Consider the following 15,454-nt stretch of genomic DNA (forward strand, 5'->3'; position numbering starts at 1 on the left):
AACCTAACATACAATGTAACCAGAAAGCTGGTCATCATGCTGTAAAAGTAAACAATTGCCATGAAAATAAGATTATGGAAATTTGGTGAAATACAACTCGTCAAAAGCAACTAACAAGATCAAAAAGAGAGTTCTATTAACAAGAAACAGGATTCATTTTGTCATATGTAGTATTATTACATTTCCCCCATTTTGTCTTAAATTAGCTCCCCTCTGAGAGCAGCAGCAACCCTTTGAATAGCTCTAGCAACTCTCCAAATCTCACGTTGAATGCTGAAATGTGCTTCCTTCCCTGTACTATTAGCAGCTTGAGAAATGGCATCAGCTATCCCTGGAAAGAAAGAGAACTTGCTCTCTGAATCCTCAGGCGGTGAGTACAACTGCACAAGTAATCAGCACTTCAATGGGAAGTATGAACAATGTGTGTTTATTTGCTGAACTAGAAAGTTAACGAATTCAACCTTCAAACCATGGAAACTTATACTAATTCAGTAAATATGGGATTACAGTCAACAACTTAAGGCCACTAAAAAGTTTCGCCTAGCTCTACAGTAGAAATCATATGGTGAGATCGCTGCATACTGAAAGAAAACTTGAGAGAGATACTAGAGTGAGAAGTTTTTTTTTTTATGCCCAACTCTAAAAAATGTTGGACTAGAATGACCCTAGCATGTTCCATTTCCATCCTCGATCTAAAATTTTGCATTTGTTAGAATATGGCAACCACATGTAATAAGTTTTAAATTTATTAATAGGACTCTTGGACCATATGGATATATGGGAACCACACCCATATCTAGGAAAGCAAGCATGACACCATACGATACTAAATATGGTAAAACAAAAACAGTGTTGATTTTTATTGGTTAAAGTTTTTACTACATCTGCAATTAATTTGCCTTACTGTGGACACAATAGCAGCAGGATACAAGACTATTACAATTTGTTGTTTTTCCTGTAAGGTGGTTTTTTTTCCTATTTTCACAACATGCAAATTGTAACTAAGATGTGTCTTTGTGCAAATCATTATTTATCATTAATTTAAAAAACATTTGATTAGGACAATGATCACCAGCGTGCTTTGTTTAGTAAGAACTACCTGTGTTTGTAACTTCCAGAAATCAAGAAATCGAACATTTAAGATTCATAATAAAACTTACCAGATGTTTAAACCATGGCCTTCCTTGAAGGCCCTCTGCTTCAAGAAAGCCTCTTTCAGCAAGCATTAGGCGATCATTAAAAGCACGCCGCCTTAAAGAACCAGAATACTCATTGTCTTCCAGCTCTTGCAATTTCTGTTGATGCATGAACGATTTTTAATGCCACTAAAATAAATGCATTTCAAAGCAGCTATCATGTTTACAAAATAATTGATAAAACCAACTCCACATGTCCCAGTATAGAGACTGTTATATTACATCTGTTGCTAGAAATGTATAAAGATTGTCAAGATAACCTTTGGAGTCTACAAAATTGATTACAATAATAAAAAAGTAATAATAATAATTTTTTCTTTGTAACTTTGGAGCCTGACCTGTCCTTCTTCTAGAACTTCTCTGATGGCTGCAGTGAGCTCATCAATAGATGTATTTAAAGGTTGTAAGGATAACTCCTCATCCAGCAAAATATTCAATGCAGTTGCATGCTCCTGCAAGTGCAAGAGGAAAACACAAGTCCAAAACTCTTGTCACTTTAATTGCAGCATTTAGCATCCTCTTAGCTACGATATAATCCATATAATTCAATACTACCTACTAATTAATTCAATTGAGGTACTTGGATAAATTTTGCATGGCCTTAGGCTTTAAAAATAGGCCCAAAAAAAGCTAAAGGATTTCTACTTGATGAGCAGCAGAAAAGAAAGAACTATAACCATTCTCGACATACCATTGAGGTAGAAATATGGCCTAAGAAGTATAGGTTGATTTTTAAACTAAAGGTGCATGAGTTTAGTGAAATAAATATACATCAACTTGCAAGAAATTCATAAATAGTAGTAGAAACGTCAGCACTGTAATTGTAGAACCCAGAAAGATGGAAGGAACAAAGATAACTCCTAATTTTTTTAGTGGTCAGATAAATATAGTTATTGCTTTGTAACTTGCATGCCTATTCTTCCAACAATTGCTCAAAAAGAAAATATAAACAAGCCATTTTACCAGGCCAAACACAAATTAATGCATAAATTCATATGTTAATGATAGCTTTACCCTTGCAATATAACATTTTTGAGAAATGAACCCCTGGATAATTTCAACTCAAAATATCATCTCAGATTACCAGTTTGGGCATGCAGGACAAAAATGAACTGCTTTGAGAAGGGAAAAAAAATTGATCCCTCACGAAACTTAGGCCAATAAGCACTTACATGTAGCTGGGTAGCATAAGAAAGATAATCAAAGGGTAGGACTGGATCATCTGCCAGACGAAGACCTAATAGTCCCCATATTTCAGCAACTGAGGAATATACATAAAACAACAGCTGAATGAAATAAACAAAAAGTACAGGCCCGAACTGATATATTTTGCATAATAAACATCTGGAAAGGTGTAACACTTACTGGCCACATGATGATGGAATGATGGATCGCCATGTTCTGACATCCATTTGTAGTTGTCTAAGGCAGTATGGTAGCCAGTGAATACTGAAAGAAGAAATCAGAATTAATCATCTATTCACAAAATTAGAACTAGGCATCTATGCCATCTCTCCAGAACCAACGATCAAAGTCAATAGAAAGATTCAAAATATCAAACAAGAGCTCCACTACTTTAAAATAGATAAGAATGCACTGAAACTTGCAAAGGACGATGGTATAATCGAAAGATTGTACCAAGCAAGAGAATCAGAAATGACCTTAAAGCACTAACTTTTACAGAGAGGGAAAACAACTCCAAGATCAAGTGTCAAGGAAAATCATCCATCAAAACAAAAGATAATATTATCACATAATTACAAACATATTTATAATCTGACAACCATTCAACAATGACATGCCTATAATAAAAACATCCAATATCAAACTTACTGCATAGAGCTCTTTAGGAGTGAGCATCTATTACCAGAACCCAATATACCTGAACTGAACCAGTTCAAACTGTAAAAAAGAAAATTAATTTATTGGTTTATAGGTTTGGTTTCGATTAGCATATAAAGTCAAAGTCAGTATTGGTTTCAACTTGTACAAATTATTATAACCAAATTGAACCGTTAAAGTTTTTACAATATGTATATATATATATATATATATATATATATATATATATATATATATATATAAGTTTTTACAATATGTTTATAAATATATATATATATATATATATATATATACAGGTCTGATATCCCGCGCGACGAAAAAATACTATCCGCGACCGCCCGACCTCTATCATCGCCGCCGTTCTTCGCCGTCCGGTCACCGCCGGCCACCATCCCGGGCTCGTTGGAAGCGCAACTCGACGGCGCACACATCGGCACCGGATTCCGGCCCGGCCGAAACACAGCAGACGCGCTGGCGGCCGATTTATATAAATATATATATATATATATATATTTATATATAAATAGTTTTTACAAATATATATATATATATATATATATATATATATATATAACCAACTAAGATTAGTATGTTAATAATCATGGGTTATTCTTATTATTTATTTTTTATGCTCCCTAGTCATTATAAACTTTAAATTATAATAAGTTTTATTATTAATCTCAATAAGATTGTTGTTTAGAAGCTAGTTTTTGATTGATTTTTTTGTTAAATTTATGATTATTTTTAAATTAATGGTTTCAAATTCAATCAAACTGAAATTTTTGGTTTGTGTTCAAACTGAACCAAAATGACCAGCTCAATTTTGGACTGGATTTTTCAAACTGAAATATTTCAGTTTGGTTTCAATTTTCTTAACTAAGTCGATAATCTGAACTGCACCCATCCTTAATGCTCTGGCATATTTTAGAATTCAGGTGCAAGACTATGTATCTAGCATTTTCCAAAATCAAAAGTTGTTCTTATTTACAAATTCTATCGCTCTTGCTACACATAGGAGCACAACCCAGTGAACAAATAGATGATGTGGTATATTGAATTGACTTGCAAGAATAGCACAGTGCCCCAGTCCTCGAGCCCACTAATTGAAGAGATAAAACAATCATAGCAATAAGGTGTGTGAAGAATTTGGGTTGCTAGAGGGATCTTTCACAGCCATGGAACTCTATGTAAACAATCTGGAGGGATTCTTTTATTTAAACGAAAAATCTTAAATCTCCCTTGACCTCACCATATCTCAGTTTAGTAGACCAAATGTGGCCATATCATGTAAATGTATTTTCTCACCTATGACTTAACTTCTCGCACAAACAGGAAGATTTTATACGATTCAATTAAATGCAGCACTCTTTCATAGTTCAAAACACCATACGGAACCAGCATATGTGAACCAAATCATAAAATTATTTTTGAGTAAAAACACGTTTAAAACAAAGGTTGTCAAGTTGTTGGCCAAAACTCAAAAAGGTAGAAAATTCTAATTAAGACTCTCAGGAAGTTTCTAGTATGATTTTTTTTATTGGCCACTTGACTCATCTTGATAGCCTTGTACTTGTCAAAGACATAAAATGAGACCATATCGTTGCTCCATAGATTCCCAAAACAAGTTCGAAGGAGTTATTAAGTTGTGGTTGCCCACAAAAAAAAAATAGAAATAGTTTGAGTACATAAAAAAGAGGAGGTGCATAATTTGGGAAAAAACAAAGTAGGGTTTGGAGTTTGGAAAAACCTGGAACTTAGGTGCACCTTTGGAAAATCTACCAAAAAGTATGTGTAACATTAGATAAGCCCTTAAAATTGAATGAACTATTTGCATCCACTTTTTGAAACAGTACAGCTGAAAAAATAGAGTTGGACAAAAATGGAAACTACACATAAGGAGACAAGAGAACTATAAAGTTGATTCATCATTTTCAATCTCCTACATCAGCTGGTTTGCAATTAAAAGCAAACATAACTAATGAGTCTAATGATAGTTATTGGAGATTATACCAGGATGACCAAGCATTTACAAATCCAATTAAAAAGAAACCTCAAATTAGTCAAACTCACTAATTATTGTAGAAAGATGCATGACCCAGTAAGTTAGTGAGGTTCAACTTTGAACAAGGGATCATTACTCAAAATAACTAGCATATGAAATTTACATGTTGAGTTTAATTTCTATAATGAAATGAGTATATTAGTTGTTGGCACCAATTTTCGCCAACGAGAAGAGTATGTGACACACTAGTGTGGGTTATGGGTGAACTACTATTAAACAGGCTTAGGCATTTGGGGCAAGTGATTAGACCAAATCATTTAATAGGTCAGTTCACTTGTTTAATCAAAGTGTGACAACTGGTGTCAGAGCTGTCCTAATCTTGTGCAAGATTTTTTTTCTAATTTCATATAATTTTCATCTGACACCGTGAATGTAGAAACATAACAGCCCTAGGATACCAAAAGTTGAAACACATATAGAACCTTCATACACAATTATTTAATATTATAATTGAAAAAAGAAGCATACCATCTCCATAAAACATATCTATTGAAGGAACCCCAGCTATGTGCAAAAATGCAGAAAAATCTGAATCAGCTCTACCCAACCTTTCAATTTTCTGCATAAAACAATCATGATCTATGATGTAAAGATTGCATATGGAAAATAAAATGAGACTACTGAATACAAGCAACAGACTATCAAATTATTGAGAATAAATGTGACTCGTCAATCTTGAGTTGTAGGACATAGCATATGAAAACATAAATGCTCAAATCATTTCAATCTATGGATAAAACAATGTTTTATTATAAAAAATGAAAAACAAATTAATAGACTAAAAGATAATTTCTATAGCAAAGTTGGCAAATTGTATTACAGATAGAAAAAAGAAACCCCAACAATTTAGCTACCTCGGAATTTTCCTTTTCTGAACATGTACTCGTTATTCTAGGGAAAAAATGATAAAATTTCTCTGAATCAAAAATATTTATCAAATAAAGAAAATTTTGCATATTTAGACTTACATTAACACCCCCATTTTTTGCTACCCAAGTATCATAGACCGTAGTGCCTTTGATATCTGGATCCTGAATCTGAAACATCAAGGTGGCAATATCATATTAGAAAGCAAACAAAGACACATCTCATAGACAACAGCATAGTAGATCCAAATTTATAGAACTGATTTAATATCACCAACTAATTTGGCTCTAATGTTTAATTGTTAACAAAATCATTCTCTGTTCTTAGCCAAGGTTGTTGAGATTTTAATAGAGGTTATCGTTTTCATGAAGGAGCAAATCGTTAATCCTAAGGTTCATGTAAAAAATATATAAGTTGAGTATTTCTACCATGCTGCAAAAAATACATCACAAAATATATAATCCAAATAACAATATTTGATTTAACACCACAATATGATTAATGAAGTACATTTTTGTAAATACTAAAAATGCACATAAAGTTAAGGATATATTGTTAGATCAATATCACAAATCAATGCAGGGAACAGAGTAGCGATCTTTTGAACTCATGTTTTGAAATCTCAATTAATTAAACACCTTGCAAACGAGAGTAGTGCTTGTTTGATAAAGGAATAGGAAAACTACAGGAGAGATTGAATATGCTTAAAGAGTTATAGTACAAGAAGTAATATTCTAACCCTCAAATATTGTGCAAGCTTTTTTAAAGGTTTATATTGTTTAACATTAACTGGTTCAGGTTTCTTTACAATGCTCCTGAATCGCTGGTAATTTGGTTTGTATTAAATGGTCCTTCTCCAATTGAATCAGACAGATACCTGATCCAGTCAATTCAAACATAAGGTTCATATTGTATGTTCCAAATTGAATTGACAATCATCTGATTATGATAATCAAATTCTTAGTGTTTCATTGGTTGTTAGGTAGCATCAATGAAATGAAGAAACTACAAGATTGATGAAAATAAGATCACAAGCTCAAAATCTTAAACTAACCTACCTGTCAAATTTTCTATGAGTAGAGAAAAAGGAGGAGCAAATAGAACTTCCAAATAACTTGAAGTGTTGTTTATGATTATTTGAAGTGCTGTTTATGATCACCTGCTTCATCACTTGGACTAGAAGATCATCCAATTGGGGACTTGCACCAGCAAAAAAACCATCACCTTGAACAGCACAATCAACATTCAAGTACACCACAGCTTTTGATGTCAACAATCCAAGGTTCTGCTCAACCCATTCAGTAGATCCGATCTGTGAAGATAATAGCTTCTGTTTAGAAGAAAAGCGAATATACCACTTGATATAACTCAATCCTTATGAGACGTTCAGACTAGGACCTTAACCAAACAAGAATATCTCAAGGATTGCATGAATGGACAGATATTGTCAGGCATGCTACAATGCCAGTAATCAATATTTCCATTTGAATTTGTCACAATTTGGTCAAAGTAACACTTTCAAGGCAAAATCGATGGTGCTTTACAATCCCATTTCGCTCACTGCTACTATGAGAATCACTTTTGCTTTCTTTACTCTCGCTACAATTGAATCTGACTTTTTGTATGAGTAAATATAGGTGGAAGCCCCAATATTCATAAACATTGTAGAATACAATGAGTAAATAGCATACCATCCCAAACTCCTCAGCATCCCAGCTACATAAGATTATTGTCCTTCGAGGTCTCCAGCCAGATTGCAACAAACTTCCATAACGGCGTGCCACATCAAGGAGGGTAGCTGTTCCACTATTAGGATCCACAGCACCAAATGTCCATGCATCTCTGTGGTTGCCAAGGATGACATAACGATCAGGTTCCTCTCTTCCCCATATGACACCAAAAATATTTTGAATCTTTGCCAGCTTTCTATCTTCCTTAATGAAGACCAATAGATAGAAATATCAAAGAATTTTCCAATTTAAATAGTAGAAACAAAAAAAGTCAAAGGGACCAGTAAAGGATTGGAGGAGCTAACAATGAGTTTTATTCCAACAAAAAAGACAGGAGATCCACACCCACCAAATAGACAAAAAGATTATTTTCTGAAGAGAGATCATGAGTACAATAGATCATATAAGATATAATAATCCAATAGGTTTTAAAACATGAAAGTCAATATGGCTTCTTTGCTGCAATTTGTAAAGAAGATCACATAGATGAGTGGTGCAAAGAACTAGGACCTATATCAAGTTATATTACTAAACATTGACAGCAAAGAATGTTAGCAAATTCATACACATGTGCATCTCATGCATTTAAGCTGACAAGGATATTATAATGACTTGCGCTACTATTATCATATTTTTATATCACGTGATGTTATATCACAAGTGTGTGTAGACACCCTTTCAATGACTAATGGCCTACCAACTCAAGCAAATAATCAGTGGCCGGCTCATCATGAAAATTACGTTTTTGACTAGTTGTATCATGCATAGAATTCCGCATGCAAGCAACAGTAGATATATTCTATGGACAAAAGAAATGTTGTCCTACCCAAAATGTAGCGCCTCATAATTAAAAAGAAGAAAACACGGGTGTCGACCTTATCATTGCTTCACTTGGACATCCTCAATTGGGATTTGGGACCACATACTGGGATTGAATGAGATGCGACCAAAAATGAATTGATACGTTAGTAACTCCATAACAATCAGCCTACATATGAAAATGACGAGCATTCGTCGTCAACAGCTACTAGTATTGTTAGATAACACAAGACAGAATTGCTACAAACGGTGCCTTTTAGACATACAAGCCACTAATCTCTCCAAGGCGTTGGACCACTTTGCATCAGCCGAAGGCTAAAATTGCCGAGTAAAAAAGGACGGCAACAATTCGGTAATTCGGGAAAAACAAACATACTACATGCGAAACCGATGGATCGGGTAAGAGACCCCATCATTGACGGCCGTCCAAAAGGACGGGTGAGATTACCTGATAGGTGAAGTTGACCAACGTGGGACCTGGCCCGACGCCGCTCTCCGCCGCCAAACGCAATTCATCTTTCCATTCAAGCGGCATCGTGGGTCCACCGAGAGTACGAAGAATCTCCAATGCCACCACTTCCGCCACCGGCATTGACGGAATCTTTGGAAACCTCCGCTTCACGTCCGTCTCCTCGGTGCCGAGCCTCTCGCCTCCCTCGTCCGAGGTGGCAGCCCATCCGGGGGTCAGCGGATCGCCGACCCCATCGAGCAACACGGTCCCCCTCTCAACCCCACCGAGGTCGGCCACCTTAAAAATCAGTAACGCTTTCGCCCCCTTCGCCGCAGCCCTCGCCACCACCGCACCCCGGTACTCCCCGCCACGCCTCGCGATCGCGATGCACCCCTTGACTTCGATGCCCATCCGATGGAGCACGACGTAGTCCTCCTCGCGTCCAAAGTTGACGTAGACGGCGGGGGCGACGGCAGCGCCGGAGGGCGAGTAGGCGTGGTACGGCGGGACGGCGGCTGCGAATGGGTCGGCTGGCTCGGTGAGGGAGAGGGACTTCAGGAGGGATCCGTCCGAGCGGAGGAGTGAGAGGGAGGCCGAGGCGGGGTAGGAGAGGAGGGGATAATAGTCGACGGCAAAGGCGCGGAGGCCGGCGGATCGGAAGTGAGAAAGAACGTAGGAGACGAGGACGGAGGCGGCGGGTGTACCAGCGAGATGAGGGTGGAGGGTGAGGGCGCGGAGGTGGAACGCGATGGTCGCATTGGCGCCGGAGGAGAGGGCGAGGAAGAGACGCTGAGCAACGGTGGGGGAGATTCCGTCGGGGCGATCGGAGGAGGAAGAGGGGTGGAAGAAGTAGAAGAAGAGGAGGAAGAGGAAGAATAAGAGGAGGATGAACAGAGCGGCGCGGTGGAAGTGCTGGGGTTTGGGCGGCATCGAAGGCGGAAGAGAAGCTTCGAGAAGGAAGCGAGTTGAAAAGAGAGGAAGAAGGGAAGAACCGAAGGAGAGGAGAAGGTGACGGTGGAAGTGGCGGCGGCGGTGGGGGTCCGGTGGAGGCAGACGTAGGTCGTCGCTTGCGGTAACTTTAATACAGTGACGGTGATAAGAATGGTGACGATAAAACGCAAGAGAGTGAGTGAAGGGGAGCGCATCCAGGTGGAGTGGGAGGTGATGGTGGCATTAGTATTACCGGTGGGTGGCCTTTGTATGGTGTTGGCAGGGGAATGGAATAAGAGAATGGGAAAGGACGGAAGGGGACAACCTGATTGGAAGGATCAATTCTATAGGGGACACCTTTTACATTCTTTTTTGTCATAAGTGTGTGCCCAAGAAAAATGTAACACATAAAAGGAGCACCTTTTTCAAATTATTAAAAGGATATTTTATTATAAACATTTTAAATCAATTGTTCGATTTAGTTAAAATCTAATAAAAATATTTATCGATTGGATCATTGCCTAACAATTTAAGTTGAAATTATTATATAAATTATAATTTTAAAAAAATGTATGTAAAAAATCATTAAAGAAGATCAAATGGTTGCTTCCTTTTAAAACAAGTGGCCCTTAGTTTGTTGATTGTCTTGTTGGAATCTGAAATTTTGTTGCTGCTGTTATCACAATGGCATCATGGGAATAAAAGAAAGATTGCTTTGCCACAGTTTAAGATATTCCGATGTTTCCACATTCTCACAAAAATATTGAGTAATTAATTCTGAAATGAAGATATGGATGTTTAGCCATAGTAAAGATCAGAAAAGTATGTTTAGACGAAAGACGAAAGACAGTGGAGAGCTCTGTTTTGAAGGGAAAGTTAAGTAGGCTCTAGTAGTTGAAGATATGAATGTCAATAAATAAGCCAAACCTTGGCCTTCTCATTTCCATATAATTGACACAAGTATTGATGTATTTTTTTAATCCTCAGAGTTTCACCTTTCCTCCTGATCTTTACCGATCTATATAACAGGATATAATTCTTCGCACTAATAAACAAGTCCAAAGGGCCAGTAAACTAATGTAAAAAACTAAGAAAATTGTCTGTTAAATCTACGTTAATGGATGAAGTGAAGTGATACTGTTCCGGTTGAAAAGTATCACTGATCAGGTCTCCTCACCAAGGTGAAGAAGTCTCTAGAACCTGAGAACAAAGCAACAGTAAGATGGAAGGTCAGGGGATGTCCTGGCGCGACTACTCCGATACTTAAGCCAAAGGGCCAGTAAACTAATGTAAAAACTAAGAAAATCGTCTGTTAAATCTGCGTTAATGGATGAAGTGTAGTCGGACGAGGATACTGAGGAGGTTCCCCTGAAGAAAAAAATTAGTTTACGCGTGGAAGTAAGAATGATCGATCTGTTCACCAGTTCTATTCCAAAATTTTGTTTTTAATTAGATCTATTTCATTTCCAAATTTGGAGACTGATTAAAATCTCATTTTTTTTATTTTTGAAATCATAAGTTTTATATATATGTTAGGAATTTTACAGAAGTAATATTAATTGGTTTTTTCTCTCCAAATTGCTTTTTAGTGTTTTATAAATCCTTGGAATCAAAGATTCATTATATGCTACAAAATTATAATTATTTATTTAGTTAATTGCTTTGATTCTCTCTCTGTATGTATATTTAAAAATGGTAATTTCTTAGTTAATTAATTCCAAGTATTTTTTTTTAAAAAATTACAATAAGAATAAAATCCAACAAGATTCTAATTTTACGTTTGGTAGAAATGGGCCTTCCGGTTCCGTGCTTGGTTTAAAGTCAATCAACCATTAAATCCAAAAAAAAAAACGTGTCGAAATATTTTTTTTAAAGACCAAACTAAAAAAAAACGATATTAATCGAACAAAGACAAAAATATTACCATGCGATACAAAATATAGAATCATCCACCATCATGCCTCAGCATCATTCCTTTAAAATTATTGTTGAAAATTATCACCGGCTCTAGAAATTTAATATTTTTATTTTAAAGATGGCATTTTCTCATATTTATTTATCTTTTTGAAATTCAATATTTGAAGAAGAAGCAACGCGGAGAGAGAGCGCCACCGACACCGACAACTTCCTCACTCCTACTACTTACCGTAACAGAACTACCACGTATGGTACCGTCAGTCAACTATCCTTCGATCAGTTGGGCCGGCATATCTCTCCAATCGCATCGACAGTAGGATGCTGGGTGCGGCATGAACGAGTATTGGTGAAATTGCCTTCGCCTTCGAACAGTCGAGCAGGAATTAAAATGGAAAGGATATCTCACCTAAAACTTGCACCCATTCGCGAACTCCACCTCCGTTTCGGACGTTGACCCCACTACTGCGTGTTAAAAAATAGCTGATATAGACCGCGGGTTCCCTCGGCTGGTAAAACGTCGCCATCAGTTACTTACCACCCATTTCCATACTCTCACGTATAGTTATGTCCACCCACTTTTTTTTTCTTGCCGTAGCATTTAATTAATTCAGAAAGTAAACAAATAATTTATTTTTCATATTTCTAAATTTAAAACAATCTCAAACACATTTGTTTTGTAGCTCAATTTTTTTAAAAATAGACTTCGCGCAGAAAGAAGCAAACAATGCAGACTGCTCCGCTTCAAGCTTCAATCCACGACGAGGGCTAGCCTTTCACTTGCTTCCGCAGGGTAGGTGGGTCCTGTTCCGATCGTGACTGAGGCAAGATACCATTTAATTAACCCATAATGGGTAGAAGAACAGAGCCAAGGAAATAGCATAAGAGTACATTGGTCTTTTTCAGCGTAGTTAAAAGTGACCGAGTAAAGGAAGCGTGGGGACCACCCGCCATCACCAGCCTGTTGGGATGCGTTTTCATTGGGCCTCGTGTTCGCATCCCCCTAATCAAAAGGGTAACAAATCGGCGATAAGAGGGCTCACGGAGATCTTCTCCGCTGTACTCGTCGCCATGAATCGCCCCTCCGTTGGCGGTGCTTCTTCTCGGTTGCTACTTTGCGTTCTCTCTGCTATCGCCGTTGCTGTCTCTGCATCGACCTCCTCTCCTTCTTTGCCAGCAACTCCGGGATCTGAGTCCTCCGCTGTCACATTGGCCGGCGCGTCCAATTCTAGCGGGCAGATTAACTCCAATTCCGTCCTCGTTGCCCTTCTCGACTCCCACTACACTGAGCTGGCGGAGCTGGTGGAGAAGGCACTCCTTCTCCCATCCCTCGAGGCCGCCGTCGGAAGCCATAACCTCACCATCTTCGCCCCTCGAAACGAGGCGCTCGAGCGTGACCTGGACCCCGAGTTCAAGCGCTTCCTTCTGGAGCCTCGCAATCTTCGCTCCCTGCAGACCCTGCTCCTCTACCACGTCGTCCCCGCGCGTATCGCTTCTGGAGTCTGGTCTCAGATCCGCCATCGCACTCTTGCTGGCGATCACCTTGATTTGGAGGATAATAAGGTGGGCCTTGCCGCTGTCGTGCACCCGGACGCGGTGATTCGCCCCGATGGTGTGATCCATGGAATCGAGCGGCTGCTGGTACCTAGATCCGTGCAGGAGGACTTCAATCGTCGGCGGAGCCTCGCTGCCATTTCTGCCGTACTTCCTACCGCTGCGCCGGAGGTGGACCCGCGCACCCATCGCCTCAAAAAGCCGGCGCCGCCGGTTCCGCCTGGTGCTCCACCCGTGCTTCCGATCTACGACGCTATGGCCCCTGGTCCTTCGCTGGCACCTGCACCCGCGCCGGGGCCCGGATCCGGCAAGCATTGGTTCGACGGGGAGAGCCAGGTGAAGGACTTCATCCAGACTCTCCTCCTCTATGGAGGCTACAACGAGTTCGCAGACATCCTGGTTAACCTCACGTCGCTCGCTACGGAGATGGGCCGGCTGGTGTCGGAAGGTTACGTGCTTACCGTGCTGGCGCCGAGCGACGATGCGATGGGGAGGTTGACGGCGGACCAGCTCAGCGAGACCGGGGCACCGGAGGCCATCATGTACTACCACCTCATCCCGGAGTACCAGACGGAGGAGAGCATGTACAACGCCGTCCGACGGTTCGGAAAGGTGCGCTACGACACGTTGCGGCTGCCGCACAAGGTGGTAGCGCGCGAGGCTGACGGTTCCGTCAAATTCGGCTCCGGCGAGGGCTCTGCCTACTTATTTGACCCCGACATCTACACCGACGGCCGCATCTCCGTACAGGGTATCGACGCCGTCCTCTTTCCACCCGACGAGGAGGCGCCACCCACCACTCCTCTCTCCCCTGCCACCCGCAAGACTGAGCTCGCCCAGGTCAAATCCAAGTCCAAGCTCAAAGCCAAGCTCAGAAGAGGTAACCTCTATCCTCCACTTCTTCTTACCTGCCTCTGCAATGCGGTCTCTTATTTTTCCGGCGCCTTTTGCGGGCGCGCATTCCGGCATATTCCGTTTTTATGTATATTTTTTTACTCTATTAAAACTCACTAAGTATTACAATCTGTCGAACATGTTGCAGCCCTTTAGACTTATTAGTAGTTTTATTAATTATCATACCTAGTGGCCTGTGCAATGTGGTTCGTATTAGTTCGCTGATTTAGAATTGGTGGAAAGCAGAGTTGTCGGTGGAGTCTATGCTTTCTGGTGAAGAATCCCTTTCATCTTTCTTGCAAATAAAGTCTTTCGCCCTTTTTGTAATTTCAGTTTGACCTCCATAACCTCCATAATGTATCTATTTATTAATTTATCCTTAATAGTTTAAATATCACATTTTTACTAAATAATATTAAAGGCAGAAGTATTTTGTTTCTTCTTATAAATTATGAATTTTACTTTTTAAATTTTAACCTCTTTTCTCTCTCTTTGTTTTTTGTTTCTTGTTTTTCACATAACATTGATTTGTGGATGGCAATAGATGCGAAGGATGAGAGTGTTTGTTCTTGATCAGTTCAATTGTTTTTCATTATTAGCACGTTATATTGTTTAGTAGAAATAGTTGATTTGTTACCTATTACGTTTTAGAATAGATTTATTTTTATTCTTTTGGTAGCTTTATAAAAACAGGCCCAGTTTTGTTTTTAAAGCAAGCTTTGCAGTTATTCAGATTAATTAATACATGTTTGCTATCATTCATTGCAGGTAAATTATTAGAAATTGGATGCAATTTGCTTGGGGTGTTGGGTCAGGGCTCTAAGTTTGCCACCTGCCAATAGACAGAAGAATCAAATAAGATAAAAGGTGAAAAAACTGATGCACCTGCCCTGCTCCATTCTTTACATAATAAAATTGTTGTTGCATAGTGGGGGATGAATTGAGTGTTTGTATTGTCGATAATAGTCATGACTGAGGCATAAGAATTTGTATAGGAAATGTTCTTTTTGTTATTGCTATCGTCATCATGTTTGTTTTGACACAAAGTCAAATTCCAAATAATGGCCTCAAAAGTTTTATTTTCTCTTTCAACCATCATTGACTTTAATACCCTTGTAGTGGTAAGAAAGTAAGATGGTAAGGAACCGTAGGATTTATTTATTGGCTACAGATGGAGTTTTGATCGTGATCCATA

General features: G+C 38.9%; 2 protein-coding genes across 2 annotated transcripts; one reads left to right on the forward strand and one right to left on the reverse strand.

Moving 5' to 3' along the window:
• Positions 1–34: 34 nt before the first annotated feature.
• Positions 35–10,002, reverse strand: LOC141831817 (putative glutamate carboxypeptidase VP8). The gene is made up of 10 exons (XM_074719219.1): positions 8,965–10,002; positions 7,659–7,901; positions 7,127–7,279; positions 6,069–6,137; positions 5,569–5,659; positions 2,562–2,645; positions 2,369–2,457; positions 1,535–1,648; positions 1,161–1,295; positions 35–380 (listed from the first exon to the last, which is right to left on the reverse strand). The coding sequence occupies exons 1-10, from the start codon at positions 9,895–9,897 to the stop codon at positions 198–200; spliced, it is 2,094 nt and encodes a 697-aa protein (XP_074575320.1). The 5' UTR covers positions 9,898–10,002; the 3' UTR covers positions 35–197.
• Positions 10,003–12,614: 2,612 nt separating this feature from the next.
• LOC141834158 (fasciclin-like arabinogalactan protein 15) lies at positions 12,615–15,351 on the forward strand. The gene is made up of 2 exons (XM_074721614.1): positions 12,615–14,245; positions 15,028–15,351. Exons 1-2 carry the CDS (start codon positions 12,781–12,783, stop codon positions 15,099–15,101), a joined length of 1,539 nt encoding a protein of 512 aa, XP_074577715.1. The 5' UTR covers positions 12,615–12,780; the 3' UTR covers positions 15,102–15,351.
• The last annotated feature ends 103 nt before the right edge of the window (positions 15,352–15,454 follow it).

The sequence above is a fragment of the Curcuma longa genome, chromosome 1 (assembly GCF_044706935.1).
Source record: "Curcuma longa cultivar G26 ecotype Majalengka, Jawa Barat chromosome 1, ITB_CL_G26_1.1, whole genome shotgun sequence".
In the NCBI taxonomy this organism is placed as follows: domain Eukaryota; kingdom Viridiplantae; phylum Streptophyta; class Magnoliopsida; order Zingiberales; family Zingiberaceae; genus Curcuma; species Curcuma longa.